This window comes from Caloenas nicobarica, chromosome 7 (assembly GCF_036013445.1).
Source record: "Caloenas nicobarica isolate bCalNic1 chromosome 7, bCalNic1.hap1, whole genome shotgun sequence".
Lineage (NCBI taxonomy): Eukaryota > Metazoa > Chordata > Aves > Columbiformes > Columbidae > Caloenas > Caloenas nicobarica.
Window position 1 is genome coordinate 10,286,175 of NC_088251.1, and position 21,341 is coordinate 10,307,515.

The 21,341-nt window shown below is 42.0% G+C and overlaps 1 protein-coding gene across 1 annotated transcript; it reads right to left on the bottom strand.

Moving 5' to 3' along the window:
* Positions 1-3,177: 3,177 nt before the first annotated feature.
* TECTB (tectorin beta) lies at positions 3,178-12,588 on the bottom strand. The gene is made up of 10 exons (XM_065639426.1): positions 12,513-12,588; positions 10,597-10,787; positions 9,999-10,141; positions 9,845-9,917; positions 7,220-7,323; positions 7,057-7,140; positions 6,719-6,881; positions 4,655-4,724; positions 3,715-3,747; positions 3,178-3,230 (listed from the first exon to the last, which is right to left on the bottom strand). Exons 1-10 carry the CDS (start codon positions 12,586-12,588, stop codon positions 3,178-3,180), a joined length of 990 nt encoding a protein of 329 aa, XP_065495498.1.
* Positions 12,589-21,341: the final 8,753 nt, after the last annotated feature.

Below are 21,341 nucleotides of genomic sequence, written 5' to 3' on the forward strand. Positions count from 1 at the left end.
CTGAGGATTTGAAATTGTGGGATTTCAGCACAGGACATAAGGCATAATTCTGACTTGCCAGTCTCGGAGCTTGCTGCTGCTTTTTCACTGTGGGACCCGTGGTGGCAGGAGTCATATTGCTACAGCACTACTTCTTTGGGGACACTGAATACAGAGCATCAAGGATAGAAAGTACCAGCTTGCATTGATGTCATGCCTGCCCGTTTGTACTCCTGAGAATTTTGTGTTAGATCTGACTCACTCTTTCACTGGTGATTTCTGTTGGACCTTCTTAATCATTATTTGCATCTGCAGTGACTGTCAAACAAAGGCCACCCAGGTTAACAGTATTTACCATTTGCAAGTGAGAACTGACCTATATTTAATGGACAAAATACTGTGTGAATGTGTACTAGCACTACTGTGCTGCAACCTGTGTTGTTATCGTCTTGAAATTTGTACATGTTCATTTCTCTCCTACTTCTTGCCATGACCTCAGTGGCCTTGTGCTTCAGCATTGCACTGCCAAACAGTGAGAAGGAAAATGAGGAAAAACTGATGCCTCATCAGATTTCATCCAAATAGGAGGAAGAATTGGAACAAAACCAAACTGTCATCTTTGGGAAAAGAAATGCTGCGTCCTAAGTAGATTATCTGTGTCCCCTATAACTAACCTTCCTTTCCCCATGTCTCCATGACCAGCCTTGAGTTGGAGAGATCAAGGCAAGCATCTTCATGTCCCACCAGATGAAAAAGGTCTATTGTTACAATGCATCTGAAATGAAGTCTATCAAGCTTTAGCTTGTGCTAAAATCTCTTGGAATCACTGTATTTTCTGATACTGGCAACATAAATCATATTTAGCAGAATAAATAGTGATGAGCCATATGCAGGTTAGAAAAAACGAAGGTGAATTAGCTTCTCTATTTTTTATGGGAGCTATTTAGGATGGACAACTTGTGCTTCCTTAAGTGGTTCACTCCTGGAGCTGCAACCAGCTCATATGTTGCTGTCTCCTCTGGCAGACAAATCTTTTCGCAGACGCCTCTGGGAGTTATTTTTCAGTTGTGGTTTGTTTGTTTGTCTTTAGCTATAAACGTTTTTGGACTCTAGAGAGATAGTGATCCAGATTTAGATTGGTAGTAGGGCTTTGCCCATCCTGCAGCTCCAGCCCCGCTCAGTAGTGTCCCAACACGAACAGGCGATATATATGTCCAGAGGCTTCATCCCACGGTGGGCAGGGAGACAGCCTGGAAAGTCTCAGGCACACTTCCCATCTGCTGCAGTCCTGCAAGGTTTGCTCCAAAGCAACACTTGTTGTGTAATCAGGAAGAAAATTGATCAGCCTACCAAGGAAATTCAGGACAAGGCTTTCCACACAACATAGCCATTATAGGAGGGCAAGGACAGTTGCGAAGGCAAAAGAAACAGGCTTTGGAGAAGAAGATTGTGTGTTAATCTCATTTGGCAAGGACAGAGATTTGAAGAGGTAAAGCCACCTGATAGAAGGTGTTGAAACTTGGGATGTTAGTGAGAGGAGGCAAGACAGCAAATGGGAGAGAAAAAACCTCCAGGGTCGTCATCTCTAAATAAAATTTCCTGTGGTGCACAAAACATCCAATAGCTTTGCTCTGTTTTAGGAACTTGTACCACTAAGAATGACTTTGAAAGGATAGATCTACTTCTTCGAAGTGACATTTCTTCTAAGCCTGGTCTGTCTAAATCAGACAATTCTGTCAAGAGAGTGCCCTCTCTTGTATGTACGGGCTAAATGCATGCCATAGTAGCAGAGCATTTTTCTGCAGGCTGTCAGGTTGGATGCTGTTTGCTATTATTTCAGCTTCTAAATAGCTTTATTTTTACTTTTGTCAGTTACTTATAAATGCATATGAACTGAGACTGAGCTTACACCTAGAGGAGCAAAGAGAGTCCATGGTAAGAGGAATCTCTATTTGAAAACTGTGGCTGTAATATATTTATCTTCTAGCTATGCATTATCTTAACTATGAGGTTTCAAAAAGAACAGTGAGCTTAAAATCCTTATTTTAATAGAATTATTCAGGAGGTTTTCTCTCTAAAACCACAGCAAAAATTCTATACGGTGCTTATGCTGCAATATGTACAGATACAAGTACACCCACTGTGTTCAGTAATAGGAAGTATAATAGCTGTAGTCATTCTTCCCTCTTTCACATTTAGGAGCCTGAAAGTTTCATGGAAAGGGCCTAGGAATGTTTCTTACACTGTCAAGAGTTCTGTTCAATATTATTTTAGTAATTGCTGAAAGTAACCTACCATCACTCCTGCTTATAAATTGTTTCATGCCCTGATATTTCCTGCTCTCTAGAAATCACGTTTTCCCTTTCTAGTGATTTCTTCTTAGTACTATTCAAGAGCCGTTGTTACTCGGGTAGAGAGCTAACACCTGTACCTAGTTGTATCTGACACCAGCTATGTCTCCAAGAAAGTGTAAAGCTATTAGCTTGTTTTCAAACCTCAGATGTGCTTAATTTGCAGCCATGCCATGCAGCTTTTCAGCACTGAGCCTCTCCAGTCAGCAGAACATCCTACTCCGAACAGTGTTGTACCTACTGCAGCATTTGTCATACTCCACTTAACCCAACCAATCAATACTGACAATGCTGAGAAGCAGGAAATAAATGTCAGGTAATTAATTCTGAGGACCTTCTAACTATTGCCGTGTAAAAAGCATCCTTTTCTCTCATCCTCGACATGTTAGGCTAGTTTTCATCTTGTTCAAAGGCTTCACTGATCAAGCTTGAACCTTGCAAGACCGGGCCTGGAGGGGAGTTTGGTACCACGCTGAGACTGACAGGGAAGAGGGACCCTAAAGGGAAATTTGGTGTTAAAAATGCTGAGTTTGCATATCTCTGTGTTCCTTACAGAAACAAGCATTGTTGACAGCGCAGTTCTTAAAAGAAGGTATCAGTAGAATACATAACCCTTAGGGTTTTACTAGTTTAAAACACCTGCAGAGACTGGGGAGAAGCAAATCTGCTTTGGGATTTTCCAGTATTCAAGGCACAAAGCTCATGGAATGTTTTATTTATCTGGTAAAATGGTGCACAAGGATTTTTTGTGACTTTCATTTTTCCTCTCTGAAATAAACATCTTTAGTAAAGAAGTCTGGGTCCAAACAGGATTTGGAAAAGGTACGAAACACAGCTGGACTGTGTTTTATAATAAAACAGCACAAAATCCAGTCACAAAGAGTAGGTGGAAGATGATATCTGCAAAAGAAACACAGACGAAATGTGAGTACTTCCCTGTCAGCTGCCTTTCATATTCTTTTCCCACCCCCATCAATGCAAGTGCATGCCCCTATTGTGACTCTGTCACCGTATCGAGTTTTAACAAATAGGCTTTGAAAGGCCTTTTTCAAGCCCTCTCCAAATAAAAATGCTTTCAGACATCTCTGCTAGCGCAGTGAAACATGCTTGTTCTTTTTTGGGAAGAGGGTGAAAATAAGAGAAAATATTCTTCAATATTGGAAGTTATTGGTATGATTTTATTGTCCAGAGTGAGGCATGTGCCAAATGGAGGAAAACAAACTGTATAACATTGAGAAATGAAATTTTATTTTGAAATATCTCCCTTTCTGTCAAATTTACTAGATTTTCAGCTCTTTCTTTGAGCTATGGGTTTTATGTTGACAGAGTCACTCAAAATCCATATTTGGGATTGATATTTTCATTGTCATACTTTGCTATTTACCTGAGAGTGTGTAAAATCTGGATAAACATTTGCCTGTATAAAATAAGAAAAATATAACATTGGGATGGCATGTTTAAAATAGGACAAAGTGCACCACTGTGCTTTGTAAAAGGAAAACAGATAACATTTGCCACATTTCAAAATTCTGGATATTTCTTACTCTCGTCTTTACTGTCTGAAGTTATAAAAGGATCCTCAGTTCTTTTGTCTTCTAAAATTGATCAAGTTTTACTGGTCCAACATACCGGATTGTAATAATGATGCTCTATGTGTATTTGTAATTTTAAATTGGCTTTCAGGTTGTTGTGGGTGTAGTTGATAAACTAGGGCTCTAGTGAAAACAGTATTTGGGCATACCTTTTTCCAAGGAACTGTTTGAAAGGATTAATTGCAGAAGTAAACCAGCTCAGGGAGAAATTCCTGGTGCCTCCAGGAGGCAGCAATTAGAGGAAACAGGAGCTGTTTTATAATGGGGAACCTGACGCCAGTTCAGTTTGTGTATCAGGAGGGACAGACACGAAGGGTTAAGGGATGCTGAAGTACCAACACACAGCATAAGGATAAGTTTTCCTGCTGCTCCTGAGCCTGACCTCTCCCACTCACATGCAATCTATCAGAGCTTGTCTGGGCTGTTGCTGAGGTCCAGCACAGTGGAGCAGAATTCCCATTGCTAACTTAGTGTGTAAGTGGTTTGGCCATTTATCATTAATGTCAAATGGGTGCCTTTACTCACTTTGTAAATGAGGAGAGTGTCACTGAGCCCTTCTGCCAGAGCCCTGAGCCTGGAGGGGACCACCTTCTATTCCAGACTTCTGCTGCCATGGGGGAAAGCGCTGAGGGCGTCAGCTCCCTGTGCCTGATCCTGTGCTGTGAGCCCCTGGCAGGTCCCAACTTCATTGCTCCCCAAAGGGAGAAACACCCCAGACACCCAGTCACTTACTGCGTACAGCGATCTCCGCCACTAAAACACCTCCGGTTTGTTCCATGCGCTGTTTTCGTTTGTCACATGTCTCAAGAGATCAGAGAGAAAGCCGTGTATACAAAAAAAAAATTAAAAATAATACAAAAATCCAAACCCAGCTCTCGTGTTTCCAACCAAGGAAAACAAATATGTGTCAATATTGCTGCATATTTTCTAGAGTGAGTTTGTTTGTTTGTTTTCTTGTGATTATTGGGCATTTTTTTGGTGCAGGATAAATTTAAGGAGAGTCTCTACAGTGCATTTTCTGAGGATCTTGATGTGCCACAGACCTTACAGTGACTGTCAGTGTTAAGTGGTTTTTTTCAGTTGTGAGATGGCAGGAGCCCAGGTTGGCGTCCACTTGCTAATCGCAGGTACTCCTGCCCTTGCCACCCTGCCTTAAACAAACCTCCTGTCGAGAAGGAAGGAGGGAGCTGAGCTCCATCTATTTAACCTGGGACCTCTGTGAAGACGTCTGTTGTTTATTGCTAATTACAATTGCTTCCCATTGGATAGAAACAGGCCAAATCCCTTCCATATAGATGACCTTACGTCCAGCAGTAATGATGCCTGTCACAGCTGCTGAGGTCTGTATTGGAGGCAATCCTCTACAGATCAAAGGTCCTTGTCCGTCCATGACCTTTGCAGATCTCCAGCTGTGTCTTTTTTTTTTTTTTTTTTACAAGCTCAGCATGTGGTAATTCTGGTTATGAGTTGATTGTAAGTATAGACCCCCGCTTGGTTCAACCCTAATTGCAACAGACCACCAGCTACATTTTGGGGTTGGAATTGGACTCAAGGGATGTCAGCCTGATTGGAGAAATTATCCTGTGCTGGAGGGTAAGGAGAGAGTTCCACTGTGTGCCTGTAAGAATTATGTAGATGTTTGGCAATACTGTCAGAAAGGCAGGTATGGGGTACTGGGTTTATGTTTTCTTTTAACCCCAATCGGTGGCTGGATAAAAAGTTGAAGAAGTCTTTAAAAACAAGCACCAAAATCTTAGCCCAGAGTTTTTTCTTTTGCCTTTGAAACTGAGAATTTCTAACAATGCATTTTTATTAGACATGCAGGTTTTGCATAAATCAGTGTCCTCTGCTTAGTGCCGAGGCTGGGTAATAAACTGCTATCTTAATTTGGCTCCTGGACTGAGAAAGGGCTTAGAAAGAAAAGTTGATTTGATCAGGAGTGATGCTTTCTCTTCTCTAGCAAGAAATGTTTGATGCTGAAATGACTGTATGTACTTTAGGCTTTCATTTCAGGTTGAATAAAATTCTGTATTCGTTTATAGCAATGACATACTCACTTTATGAGAGAAAGAACAGCGAAGCTCTGACTTACTGAAGGAGGGAGAGCGAAGTTGTTAAAGAAAGACGCTTTAGAAACCCTCACCCTTGCACTGGTTGGTGCAAGCAGCGAACACCTCCCCATGCTAAATAACATGCCTGTATATCACCTACTCTCTCCTTCCCAGCTAAGGGCACAAGAACCTACTCTTTGACTCAGTTCCTGCTCCAGTGGCAATGTATGTATTTCATGCAGAACAGGACAGCTGCAAAAGCAGCAACTCGCTGCAGCTCTTTGCAGGGTAGCAGAGAGGACTTTCCCTGGGAAGGGGGACTGGGAGGTTTCATTTGACTAGCGATGGGCTTTGAGCCAGGTTCGCCTGCTGCCCCCAGCATGCCCGTAGCACCAAGATATTTGGTAAAATGGAAAAAGCTCTACTTTCTCCCTTGTTTCAGGCTTGGGTTTAACTGTAGCTGTTTGTCAGACAGGACTATAGCCTAGGTTATCGACAAGAACTGAGTGTTTCTATGGCTACCGTAATTCTCAATATGTTTAAACAAGTTGCCCAATGTTGCCTACAGCACCTGTGGCATGACTGGGGTCAGGGTGCACAGCTGGCCACTCCGGTTCATGCATTGTGGTGGCTCCATCTCCTGAAAGCTCTGGCACTGGCTCTGCATCTGATGTGCCCTCAGGAAGGTCTCGACATCCTCTGTCTAAATTTAGCCCTGTATTTTAATCTGGGAGGGAGGCCTTACCACCGGGCAGGAGAACTTCTCGCTGTCGCAGACGTGTGTCTCACAGTGCAGCCAGACCTTGGACAGCTTGGGGATGTTACGGAAACGGAAAGCGTTGAACTGGAACGTCGCCCGGCTTGTTTTCCCATTCTCGTGCACAAGGATGGAGTAGTCTGTGGCACACCTGTGTTGTGTATGGAGGAGCAGTGTTAGAGCCTCCGTGGCCTCACTGAAACATCTCCTGAGGTCTCAGTCTGAGGAATGCCTTTGCCCTGCTGTGGGCCAGCTTTTCTTTTTGCCCCCTCACCCCCCAGCTTTTTGTCATCCTCTGGGCTGAGTTGCTCCCTACCAGCACCTACCCCTTGGTGATCAGAGGCCAGTGGATCTGGTAGAAATACTCTGAGGAGGGAGTTGCCCAGCAGTTGTTGAGAACAACTTTGAACCTGGGGAGACATAAACCCCAGATTAGCAAGGAATGTCCTGATTGCCAGTTTATTAATTATTGCTCCTTCCCTTGCATACCTGTCACTTAAGCCCTTGGCTTCCACTCCAGCAAATATGTCAGAACCAATTTCTGATGTTTCAATGATGAAAGGGGCTTCTTTTATACTTGAAAACTTGGCATTCTTTGAAAGACAAAGAGAAAGGCATCATGTTACTAGTAACATGCAAAGCAATGGCATGTGGCAACTTCAGACAGCTCTGGAGAGATGGATTTCTGAAGTCCGGGTTCTTATTACCTGCAAGCTCTAAATTCTACACCTAGTAGCAGGACTATTGCAAGCCCAAGATGGTAATTAAAAATATTTTTGTTAATGTTTGTCTTATAATAAGTAGTAGAACTGGATGCTATTTGAGTTGTGGTTTGTGTTATATGACAGCATCGGTGGGCAGCAAGTTTGCTGCTGCTTCTGGAACACCAGAGGTGGTGGGGGAAGCTGGTGGGAGTGAGAGGATGGAGATCACTGTATGGAATGGGAATGAGGTTAGGAGGTGGCCACATGTTGGGGAACAGGGGCAAAGACAAGTAGAAATCACATGCCCATATGCAAAGTTTCAGCACTGTGTGATTTATACTTGTGATGGGCAGCATGGTGAGAGCTGAGGGGGCATGAGTGTGCAGAAAGAGCTCTGCCAGCTATAGTCATTCATCTGCTAAAAGGTCAGTCTGCTAAAAGTAGTGTGTGCAGTGTGTGGTACTCAGGTGAGAAAATTTGGTGCCAAATATGCTGAAGTACCTACCTTAAATCCCATAGCTTTTCATTGCATGAGAGCATAAGGAAACTAGCACCAGAACTATATAAAGAGTAACATGTTCAGTCATAGCACTGGGTTACTTAGTTAAATCTACAGAGCGGGATTCAGGTATGCGTAGTTGTAGAGCTGTTTGAGTATCCTTTCCTGCTGTTCTTGCTCAGTTCCCTGGTACTGAATTTCTTATGTACCTTCCCCACCTACAGGGCTGTGAGGCACTACAGTATTCCCACTGCAACATCTGGTAGGTCGGATGCACTGAAGTTAAGGCTCAAGACTGTGTTTAAATTAGTGATCCATGGCTGTCAAGTGTCCTGAGAAATTCTCATTTAACTAAAGATTTCTCCCAAATGAGAACACTTGCAGAAGTACTGTCACAAAACTCCTATCAGTCCGTGTGCTAGAAGGAGTTGAACATGCTATATCGCTTCTTTTCCCAAACGTTACTGCTCTATATTGTTTTAGGGTATTATCTTGTTTTTCTTCAAGTTTTGTTATTGAAGGTCAGGTTTTCATTCAGGCCCCAGCCTTCCATGCTGCACCACAGTCCTTTGCTGTTAAAGGCCAGCGAGACCGAAGTGTTTGTGCTGGATTACACTGCATCTTGGACCCTGCCTCTAGATGAGGAATTGGGCACATGAAGCACCTGGAACTATGGCCCACTTGAGGCAGAGGGCTGTGTCAAGCAGCAGCAGAGATGAACAGCAAGGCAAAATAAATATTTTATTTCCATTTTGCCAGAAAAAAAAATTATTGGAATTAACCTTTTCTCCCTGGTAAAAACATGAGCAAAATAATAAAGGAGTGGTCTATTAGCTTTCTGAGCTTGTTCTGTACTTGGACTCAGTGGGAAAATGTATTAGTAACAGTTCAGCCACTCTATCCTTGACTCCTGGGAGCCCCATGGCCGTTAGAACAAAACAGTCATTTGTAGGGAAAAAAAAAGTGCCTGAAATCCATTGCTCACTGTCCATCATTTGTTTTTGCAGCCATTCTGTCAGGAGTTGACAGGAGCAGTGTGGTACCTCCTGGACCTTTGCAGTGTATACTACTGGTGTGCCATATATCAGAAAAAAAGACCACGTGGGTTTTCAGATGGCATCCCAAGGCTGCCAAAACGTTTAACAATCAGTTGGTGCCAAAAATGCAGGATGTGGAGGGAGATATATCCATCAGTCCACCTTGTGCTAAATACTCTCTCTACCTGGCCTATAAATTTAACACAACATGTTATTAGTTGTGCTTTTTCTAGCTCTGCTAAACTAGAGAGGCAGCTTTGGTGCTTTTGACTGTGCTTTGGTGGAAAAAAAAGACTCCAGGATCAGGAGCTGGCTGCTCCAGCACGCAGCAGAGCTTTGGGGAGCAGAGGGGTTTTCAAAAGATTGGCCTGATATCTAGGGATGGTATTTTGTTGGAAACAAAATTCCAGCATGACCTAAAGAGCTCTGGGGAACATGAAATATTTTTCATGTGAGAGACCAGGAAGCAAACTGCAGAGAAATGGATGGAGCTTTGTTGTATCTATAGAGACTATGTGATAGCAGCGGTGCCTGCAGATGCATGCTGCTCTTTGAGTGGGACTACAAACCAGCTCTGCTTTTTCTTATAAAACCTGTCAGCATGTTAGAAATGTTCCTCTCAGCAGAAAAATCTGCCTGATTTGGAGGGATTAAAAGAACAGTTGGCATGTGCCTGCTCTGTTCAGTTTAAGTATATCCCTGTTAATCAGCAGAAACAAGGGCCCCTGCAAGCCCCACTGTAATTATCTGTTAGAAGGTAGTAATGTACTCCATCACACATAAAAGTCAGAAGCAGCAACCCTTTTTTTTCCAGTTCTTAGGCTGAAGCGTGTGAAGAATGAAGGCGAAAAGCTGGGTGGCAAAGAGCACTTACAGAGTAGAAGTTGAGGGACAACTGACTTTCAAAGGAGCCGGAGCTGCCATTCTTCACATGGACAGTGGCCACCCTGGGGACATAACAAAGGTTCTGTATGAGAGAGATGTGGTGCTGAAAACAGGGTAAGGCTCACTTCCAGAAGTGGACGTACCTTTGGTCAAAGGCTGCCTGGTTCACCAGGTAGTTGGCATTGTATGTGCAGGTGAATGAGTAATTCACAGGCTGGCTCTTCACAATTACTGAGGTGTCATTGGAGACAATGGAGTTGTAGAAGTGATAAACAGGGTTCTTAAACTGCGGATGGCGAGACAGAGAAATGTAGGCAGGGTTGAGTCTTTGAGGCATCAAGAACAACTTCATATTTTGAAACACGAAGACTCTATCTGGCGACAAAACACCGTCCCCAAGGAAACATGTAGCTCTTCATATGCTGTGCTGCCTATGTATATGCCTTACTATATATATGTTCTGTGTCATACAGGTGCAAATACAGGTGGCACAGGTGACAGTCATACAGGTGACTAACACACAGACTAACATCAGTAAACGTGTGAGTATTTTGCCTGTAGATGCAAAGCGTGACTATTTGATTCTTCCCTCTCCCTGATATTGGAGTTTGCCTCCTCTTTCCTTCCATACTTAAAGCCCACTCCAAGCTAAAGCAAATGGGACTCTCAACGGAGTCCAGCTGATTTCAGAGTCCCTGATTTCTGAGTCCAGCTCAGAAATGTTGACCTTGATAGTCTTACCTCTGACTGTGTCCCACAGTAGGATTTGTTTTTAGGTGACAGGTCCGGGATTGTGAATTGGTAATATCCCGAGTCATGGATTCCATTGTAGCAAATGCCTCCAAGTGCCAGCTGATTAACCTCCCATCCATAAGGACACTCTGGAATTTTGGTAATGATGGTTCTGGGATAGCAGTATACCAGGATTACATCTGAAAGGAAAATAATACACCTAGAGTGATATTCAGTGGTGTTCTTCTTTCAAACTTTGGGTTGTTAAATTCTGTCCACTTTGGAAGAGTTTGGCCTTTGCCTTCTAATTAATGTAGAACTTCATGTAAATTTTTTATCTTTCTGGAACAGCTAATTGAGGAGCAGAGACACTGCTGAGAAACCTGAAGTGAAAAATTGCTGCACTGAAGTCTGATTATCCTGCAGAGCTGGCTTCTGTAACACCACTGGCTCTAAAAATAATATGGGTGAAGTTGTTTTTTTAGGCTGCAGTAGATGTGCACCTTTTTGTAGTGGTGTTAGGTCTAGGCCACAATACATATTCTGCCCTTTCTCTCCTTGTACTGGCATTGCAGCACGAGCACAAACTGAATTTTTTGAATTCTCAAGTAAAAAGCTAAGATCTAAAAATGAACCTAAAAGTGTAGTGCTGTTAACGGCAATAATAACTGAACTGAAAAGCCTAGTCCTGTTAATAGCAATGGTAAATGAACCAAAATCCTAGCCCTGTTAACAGTGGTGGTTAATTGCAGGGCAATATGTTTCCAAACATGGTGATTGTAATACAACCATGAATACTGAACACCATAACTTAGACGGATTGCTTCATGATAACAGAAGTGGATGTTTTTCAAAGAGAATCAGGCAGTGCAAATTGGAATGTCTGATGGGAATTTAAATGGCAAATATTGGCTAACTATCAATGACCTGAAAATTGAGAAAGACTTCCAATTACTACAGTCTGAAAAAAGGACAGCCTACCTGGAATGATTCAATTATTTTTTTAAAGCCCTTGACACTTTCATTTTTATTATAAAAGCCTGATTTTGCAGCCTTTCCATGTCTACAGAAAGTTAGGGAATACTCAGGGAAAGTCAAATAGGGACCTTAACAACTTGCTTCTTTCTGGTCGACAAACCTTCAGCACACACAGGCTGATTCTGCTTGTGCTGGTGGTTAGTTTTATAACTCTGTCAACATTACAGCTATGAAAATTCCTGCAGTTCAGAGAAACTGCTTGTGCAAATGAAGGTACTGAAATAAATGGCCAGAGGGCCAAATACTTAAGATACAGCATGAAATTACTGGCAGTAGACTGACAACAATCATGCACATGCAAAGCAAACACTCTATATTGAGGCATATTCTAATGCATTTCTGAAGCACATTTCTTAATTGTAGTGAATTCTACATTACAGGTCTGTCTGGCACCAGATCATTTGAGTTCCTAGGCAGAAATCAGTGTGCAATTAGGGCCTTAGAGTCAATGACTTTTGTTTTTACTTGTTTAATATAGCAGTGGTTCAGGAGTTCAGCCCAGCACATTCATTTGCCACTGAAGCCCAATTTTGGCAGCAAAGATCTGCTGCATTGAGTTTGTGCTGTTGCAGATAATTTCTAATTGTTGGTGGTTTTTTGGCCATTTTATGCCTGAATGCTGCTTGTGCGTAACTTTATTGCACTATGATTTTTGCACAGAGTTAAGCATATGCCTGATTCTCTGTCAAGCTAGGACTTCAGTGGTACTTGCTTTACTGTGCTAGCTGAAAGCAGATCAATAAAAGAAACATAAGGATTAGCTCCCCAGAATCCACAGTTTAACTTTCTGAAGAAAAACCTTTCCACTTTTAAATAGGAAAAAAAACCCCAAACCCTTTGGCAGCTTAATTACAAGAGAAGATCATAGGAGACTTAAGTTATTTTACCTGCTTTATTTGGGTTGCAAGGCCCTGCAAGAGCCTGAGCCAAGATGACCAGCAGATAAATAGTAAGAGTCACCATTTCTTGCAATGATCTGAGGACACAGGGAATAAAACCTGAAATTATCCTTAAAATTGGAAAGAAAAAAAAAAGTGCATTGGCTGCATACCCAAAACTGTAGCTACTGTTAAACATGTTCTTCTTGCAGAGAGAAACAAATAACATTACTGATACTCTGGTGCCCAACTTAATTGCATCTACAGGATAAATATTTCCAAGACCATTGTTATCGCTGGGTCACTACTGTGACAATTTTACTATTTTGGCTTAGTGGTAGCTTTGAATTATTCTAGGTTTTCTTTGTTCTTGTAACGAGTCTAAACCTGAAGTGTTAGTGTAACCAAATGAAACAATGGGATCTGAAAAAAGAGGGAATAGAAATTACAAGAAGAAATATAGTGCAATAACATATATACTCCGCTTATAAACTTGATGCTGAAGCTATCCTCTCTGATGATGGCTCTCATGATGTATATAATCTCAACTTCATGTAGCCTGGTTTTGTTAAATGATGCATTTTCTCCTTTACTGCTAACCATGCATTTTCAGGAAAACATACATAGCAGTGATTTACATTTCCACTTCAGGCCTCAAACCTGCAAGCTGTTTCCCGCAGAGACAAGCATTTACAGCCTGTGGGATTGGGACTGAAGTTCTCATTTTCCCTTTGTAGACACTCTTCAGTGTCTGCCCTCATACACACATCACTGAGCATACTGTCAGAAGTAACAAATATCATCTAGGAAAAGAAAAAGAAGTCTTCCTGATTAAGTATTTCCAACAAAACAAGTCAATTTTGACATTTTCACTCAGCCTCTATTCAAAAATATATATTTATAAAAGGCTTCTTTCAGTGGCAATTTCTTCTAATTACAATTCTATGTATTTTACAGGAAATTAAGTATAATGCTTACAAGAGAGGAAGAGGTGAAGTATTTCAGATTTTCATTCCGGTCTTATTCCAATAGCTGCGTGGTCAGCTCCTCTCAAGATGTCCTTTTTCAAATGAACCCAGCTGGTGTTATCTTCGCTTTATATAAGCAATCTTGTAAAAGGAGCCCATCTCTGGTTAAATCTCAACCCGCCAGTATTGTCCAGTGTGGGAGGGAAAAAAAGAGTTATAGAAAAGCCGTTCTCTTCCCCTAGATGGGACTGTATTGCTGCTATTAGATTTTTTAAAAGTCTTTCTATGGTGGCCTTTTACAGATCTTGAAAATAATGGAACAGAAAGCTGCTGAAGTTCTCTAAGTGGCACAAAATTTTTGTTTTACAAGTTAATTAAGGAAATGTAGAATTTCTGCAGAGGTGAAACAACAGCTGCCTTCTAGAATTCAGTGAAAATGTATTTATAGGATTTAGATGTTTGTCTTTCATGGCTTATTGACAATGTCAAGTGTACAAAAGTAATTTCTGGAGAAGACATACCGCCTTTGGGGTTGTTTCACTTGCTTATTTTTCCTGAAAGTTCACAGGCATGTGATCTGAAATATTGAGTGTAGGTAGGATCTTACCTATACCTAAATATTATACTCCATAATTATAATACATAATGTGTGCATAAGACTATGTAACATATGTTAAATATTACAGTATAGAATGTGTAAAATTAACCATTGCACAAAAACTGACACCAATTTGCTGTTCATGTGACCATCAATCATGTGGTTGCCATATGACAGTCTCAGTCAGCTGGTAGAATTTTATGGTGACCTATTACATCCTGATTTTTTTAGCTTTTAGTGACAGGCCCAGCAAAAGGACTTGGGTATGCTACTGCTATTTTACATGCCTGCATAAAAAATATGGGTTGTAAACAGTATTGGCCACGTAAACTGGCACAGCCTCAACTTTGGGCACGTGTGTATCCACCCAGATATGGGTGTTGTTGAGCCACTTACGCTCTGACATCTGTCTTGAGCCACAAAACAGTTGTCATTAGTCTGGACTTTTTGAGGTGGAAGGGAGCAGGATGGAACAGCACAGCGGCCCTGACCTTAACCTGAGATGCCAGACAATGAGTTTTCAGCTCTCCTGTGGGTGAGATGTATGGGTGCACCTTCAGGTGAACATTCACAGATCTGAATCCAGACTACGAGGAGTGTCTCAAGCCGGATGGCATTAGCAAGGCATGGCCATGACCACACCGTGCAGTGTGAGGGATGCTGTAATAGCTCTTGCCCAGTGACCATGGTGTTCAGGTGAGTCTACGATGATATGAAAATGTTTGTGACTAATTAGGGTGACTTCTTCTTGCAAACTGATCCAAAGCCCTAAAAAAAAGTTGAAAAGCCTATGCATTTCTGTGTTTAGTTTCAAATATTGAGCCTGAACCTAGACCTGAAGCTTTGTAAGGATTGTGATACAGAGCACATGATAGGCTGCTCTCACTGTTCTTGTGAGCCAAGTCCTGCAAGCCACCACATTCTGATTTAAATAACGTTACTTAAAGATGTACACATGGATAAAATCAGCCAGGATTCCTTGTTATTTTGATTGAATTAAAGAATAATCCACTGAACAAGAACCAAAGCTCATAAATTATTCGGTGTAACCTAACTAGGGATTAATCTCATCAGAAATCCTAAAATAAGGAAGATTTAATGCCAGGTGTCTGTTAGCATCACCCCAAATCCTTCTGCAGGCATTGAGGCACAAATTTGATTTCCTAAGCCCAACGCTGAATATACATTGTGTAAATGTGTTCACTTACTTTTGTCTTTCTTTATGTGTGTGTATTTGGCCTGGAACCAGAAATGGGGGTTTCTGGTGAAACATTATGACCCACCCTGTTATCAAGCATATACAGCCCAGGAAGAAGGGGGGAGGCTTGCAGGACAAAGCTTGTGACTTTGGGCGTGAGAAAGGCCTCACGACCTTGTACAAACTGATTCTTAAGCTCAAGGGATCAGATTCAGCCCAGAGTTGGACTTGGTTTCTCAGATCTGCACACACAGGGCTGATTCAGTGCATAAGATATTTGGCTAACCTTGATTAGGCATAGTGTTAAATGCCTTGCTAAAAATGGTGTAAGTGGTAAACCTTTCCATAACATTGACAAAGCACTTGAAACACAGATTAGCTTTGTTCTGATGATTCTTAGCAAATATCGTAATTAAATTATCATTGGTGTAATGCTACAGGTTTCAGTGGACTTACTCCAAAATGGATCTAGTCCCATAATTTTTGAAAGAAAATAAATCTCTCACTATCTTCTCACAGAAAAGTAATCTCCATGTACATAATACCCCTTTTAGGTGAAAGGTAGAAAACAGAATGAAATCCATGGAACAAATTTGGCAGAAGACCAAGCTGGTAAATAGTAGTTTGCATTTGCATAAGAAAAAAAGCACAAAATATACCTAAGCCAACCAGCATTTGATATCTGCTCTGATCAAAGGTGAAGCCTTGGGGAAGGGTTAAGTTTCTCTCAGTAATTGCACACACAGAAAAAGGAAAGCCATTAAATTGCAAAGCAGACCACTGAGGTTTGTTGCATTTCCCTGACTCTTTCCAAGCCCACTGAATAATTGCAGCAATCTAAGTATCTGTAAAGATTTTGACAAAGAGCAGATGAAGGTCTTATTGTGCATTTCACCTACAAGGGCAGCTTGTCTCTCCAGCTTTGTTCCTTGTATTGTGATGGAAAGCTGTGCGAGTATCTGCTGTCTGGTTCTTACATGAAGAAAATGAGATTCTGCAGTTTGAATCTAAAAAGGATATTGTGACATCCAATTCTCACTTTTTTTCTTTTTTTGATAAAACAATAAACCTGAAGAGCCCCTTAGCTATATGGAAGGAATTTATGGGGTAATGAGGATCAAGGGAGACAGCCAGCTGATTCCAGGAGAAGTGAGATCTGATGACACTCTCCTAGAAGATGCGACGTATGGAGGATGATGTTTCCAACCATGCACCAAAACCTGGCACACTCAGTTTTGTCCGAGATAAGGACTGTATTTATCCCACAGGCATGGAGACATCCACGCTGTGTTTGTGAGCATGGTAACTGCATTTATGTTGGGCCTGATCTGAGTTAATGGGTCTTGTTGGAAGTGCAACACTGTGTTGGTACAGTAAGCCTTGCCCTGGAACTGAGCTCTACAGTGAGCTGTGCTGTGTAGTGTAGACTCATTGCCTTGAGACATAAATACCATATGCATTTCAGCATTATTTTGCCTTTTACACAATAAATACATTTCCAATGACACGAGGTTAGTCACTTCAGCACATGATGGAGTCCCCATCTTTTGAGGTATTTAAAAGACATGTAGATGTGGCACTTAGGGACACAGTTTAGTGGCGGACTTGGTAGTGTTAGGTTGATGACCAAACCCGATCATAAAGGTCTTTTCCAACCTAAATGATTCCGTGGTTCTACGATGCTATTCTTTGATTTTTCAGCCTTGTGAGCAGATGATTGAACTGTGCAGGTACATAACAGAGCACCTGGGACCCACACATACTCTGCACCCAAAGACCTCAGGTGGCTGACATTCTTCAATACCTGCACAAAACAGATCAGAAGCAGGGAAAATTAGAGGAAATTGTGCTTGTGGAAGAAGCAGTCGTGTTAAAATCAGAGATTGAGGTTTGGGCCACCGGAAGAGAGAGTCTTCTGCTTTAAACATCCTCATGCATCACCTGTCTGTCTGTGTAACTACACAACGCTGAATCATAAATTTTTAGCAATCACCTACAGCCATATGCTTGGCGAGACAGTGCTGCTGTTGGTACGTGCACTCCCTGGGGTGTGGTGAGCACAGACGCTCAGCTGAAGAAGCATTCCCTTGACGTTTCTGCTGTTCGAGGCATTCACACAGACATTTACAACAGCAAATCTCGCCGAGCACAGAATTGTGGCTGAAGTAAATAATCATATTTCACGTTAATTTGAATACCTCATCCTGTTGCTGTTTAGCTTTGCCAGCATATTCAGAGTAATATTCTTTGGAAGCTTCTCCAGCGAAGTTCTGCCGGGAGTTCACTACTGTTGGAACAAAACATCAGTTTCCAGCTGAGTTTCCTTCAAGCTTTTGTGTGGGTAAGCGGCTTTTTTTGGTGTGTTTTCTTATGGGCTGTCTTGGAGTCAGCTAGTTATGCAGGATGCGGATTTGGGGCTTAATTTAATCAATGCATGAGGCTTTGTTTAATAAAGGTATGAGACATGTAAAACAGGTCATGCGAGACTGGAACTGATGACTTACACTGGTCACCTGAGACCACAACTATCCTTGGACTGCTACCCTTTGGAGATGCCTAAGCTTGCCAGGCACTTGATTAATTTGCCTAAATGAGGCATGCATTGCATTAGCAGGTGCTGTAAGGTGGCCAAGATATCTGCAGCTGTGACACAGGAGACTTGTGTGCTTTCGGAGTGAGATCTGGGGGCCAGGCAGGATACAAAAGGACATGTTAAATGGCAGTGCATGTTTGTGTGTGGGCATCTGAACAGAGGCCAAGCAGGCACACTGCTCTGGTTGGCTTGACATTCATTTGTTGTTTGCCTTGGAAGCCTAAGTAGCCATGCACGCTCAGCAGCACACGTGCCTGAGCCTGCTCCAGTCGGCACAGTGCCCTCAAATGGTTCATTGAGTGCCCAAGGGTAGCTTCTAGGTACAAGTTAGAGCATTTCTGGAGAAAGGTAGCTTTGACCTCTACAGGCGAGGAGAATTGCATCAGTTCTCCCATAGTCCTGGACAAGGGCTCTGACCACCAAGCCTGTCTCCTCCAGTTGTCCTTTGAAGGCAGTGTGGCTGTGGCTGCCGGTCTCAGCTGTACCCAGTGCTGCAGTCCCACTTGGTATATAACATAGCAGAACTACAGGAATTTTCTGTTGAGAATACAGGGATTAAGTGTTTTGTAGCGGAATTATGTTGGTTGGAAATAGCATTCTACAATCACCTGGATGTGGCCTAAATGGCTGCTGAGGTGCCTAAGTGCTTTTTTGGATCTCAACCATGCTGTCCTGTATAACACCTTGTAAGCCTTTTAGTTCTTGTTATCTCAACAACAGGTCTTGATCTCTTGACAGTGGGGGGTGGGGGAGAGGATTTTAAGAGGAAGGTGAGAAAGAAGGTAGAATGGACTCTTTGTGTCATTCATCAGTTTAATCTTCTCAGGTTGGCAGCTGGCTCTGACACAGTAACCATTGCTCTTCTTGCTTCAGTGATGCCCTCTTTTCTGAATGGTATCTCACTAGTGCTGTGAAGGTTGCATCAACATGATGTTTCCCAGCTTGGCTTGGGTACGTCACTACAACTTTGAGAGAGTCTGTAGCAGCTTTCTACTCTAATCATCTGCCCAATTCCTGGCCATAAACAGTGCTGCTTACCCAGCCTGCATGTTATGCTACAGAATGGCTGACAAAAAAAAAAAAAAAAGGCTGCGGTGCAGTGAGGCGTTACAAATATATTAAAGGCAAATTTTTCCTCTGGTGTCCCTCAGTGGAAGGGCCATTGACCACTGAGGAACTTACCCTAATGTACACTGCTTGTTTTAAAAATATTTTGAAGTAAGAAAAAACCAAGCAAACAAACCCAAAAACCAAAGCAAATAAAAATGCAGAGGCAACCTGATAAAGAAATTTCAGAAGCAAGAGGCATGCAGAATTATAATAAAGGACTCGATTGCCACTTGATTGGCACTTTCTGACTTGGAAGTGCCTCTATCCATTCACATTCCCGAGCCTAGAAACCTTCCCTCAGAGTTTCAGTCTGTACTGCCCTGCAAGCCTGGAGTACTCCTGCTCCCTCCGTAACACCTGTACCCGTAACAGAGCTACAGACAATGTCTCCACCTTCCTGATAACCCAATGGTCTGAGCCAGCTGAATTATAAGCCTGCTTTGCGGGATCCAGAGAGGATTGCACACGTGAAGGACTGCTAAAAATTGGGTTCTAGAAAAGCTCACCATAACTTCTGTCCTGTGGAGAGTTAAGAACCAGTTGCTTTCCCTGCGAAATAATCTTTCAGTATCTGTAGTGCTGCCCTCTCGAATCAAGCACAACCCTCTGCACTTTTCTCCATAGCACCTGCTGATTAAAATCACGGTTCTATTTTCTTGAGCTACATAATCCTGCTAGTTCATTCTTAGACCTACTTTTCTTAACACACTGTATCCATTATACTAGTGTTGTCCCCATTTTTAAAAGTTTTGATTTTTCGGCAGGCTGATAGCATCATGCTTGGAGGCAGTCTCTCTTGCTGTGAAAGGGATCCGTTTGTTGTAAAGAATTACACGACTTTGAGAGCTACATGTATCAAACTTAACTGTATTAATTAGCTTGTGCTGTGCTTATAAAGTGATCATAATAATGCTTATCACAATCTTAGTACCATTATCTCTGTTTTGCAGATAATGGAACTGAGCCATAGAAAAGCAAAGTCCAGGGTAGGGCCCTTGAGCTATTCATGCTGCTCTTATTTCCCCTGTGTCACTGAAACAGTAAGGAGCTTGGAGGAGAAGCTACCCAAGCAAACTTTGGATGCATCTGTCCTGTGAATAACAGGAGTTTTCTGGGAAGCTGCAGGGTGATTGTGTGGATGGTCAGGCCACATCTTCTGGAACAGAAGACTCCCATTTATCTCAGAGTCTGTTTTACCACCTAAAGCACTGAACTCCCTCTGCTTGTCAGTTTACCATTCACACTGGGCCTTGTGGCTTATTAACAATGACTAGGTGACTTGGAATCCATCAACACTTGAGTGTCTCAGTGGATTTTCCTCCTCTGATGCCATCAATGAAGTTTTTCTTCCTACTTTGTCAAGACATAGCTTGGAGGCATTCAGCCTCCAGAAAGGTCATTTCCTGAGACTTACCATGAATAACAGACCAAATTTCAGACCAATTAAAGGATATAGTTTTCTTCAAATTCCTCCAGCACACTAATGATGACGTGTTGAGATGAGTCTTTCTATTCACTGTGCTTTATAGTAGTAGATGTTACAGGCTCCATGTAGTGGGAATGAAGCAAAGCAATCAACTCTAGAGGCTTCAGGCAATCACATATTCATATACTCGTTGATTTATGATTCAACTAATCCCAAATAAACCCCAAATCTTCCGGTTTTAGTTGGCTGTTTTAAGATGGGATTTCTTGGAGAATCACTAAAACACCAAATGCAAGAGAAGGCTGTGTTACTGCCCATGTACAGCTCTTCAGAGATGTTCAAAAGCTTCCTCTCATAGCCAAGTTTGAGAAAGTTGATGCTTTTTCTTCTGCTGGGCTGTAACTGGTGTTGCATTGATTCACTCAAAATCAATTGGACTATATTGTATGATGATCATAAGTACTACTTTCTAGCTTCTAAAATGACTGTTTCTGTCTTCTAGTGTGGCTCACAATAATGTAATCGGATGAAGTATGTGCTCTGCAGAAAGCGATAATTTCAGTCTAAACCAGCTGAACAGGGCATTGCCCTCATTTGCAAAATGTTTGCAATTTTAATACACTAGAGACATTCATATAATATTTCCTACAAACTATTCCAGAAATAATGACACTGCAGTTCTCTTCTCCTATGAAAATCCCTCAGGAGTGCAATAATCTGATTACCTTCCAAGGGATTCATAGGGCTGCTCTCCTCAAAAACCCACTGTAGCTCCAGGTACTGAATTCTCTAAGACAGAGTGTTCTGAAGACTCTAGATTGATTATGCTGTTAATGACGCAGGAGGCTCTGCTGCTGTTTGTTTATTCTGGGATTAGCTAAAATTAGAAGTTGACCCTCTGTTCCTGAATGAATTTAAAGGCAAAAATACAAGTTAATGATTCTG

Coding starts and splice junctions, on each gene's coding strand:
- TECTB (XM_065639426.1), bottom strand. CDS start 12,588: ATGGTGACTCTTACTATTTATCTGCTGGTCATCTTGGCTCAGGCTCTT. Junction 9,918..9,998: donor CAGGCAGCCTTTGACCAAAG/GTACGTCCACTT, acceptor TTATGTCCCCAG/GGTGGCCACTGTCCATGTGA. Junction 6,882..7,056: donor TGGCCTCTGATCACCAAGGG/GTAGGTGCTGGT, acceptor TACACAACACAG/GTGTGCCACAGACTACTCCA.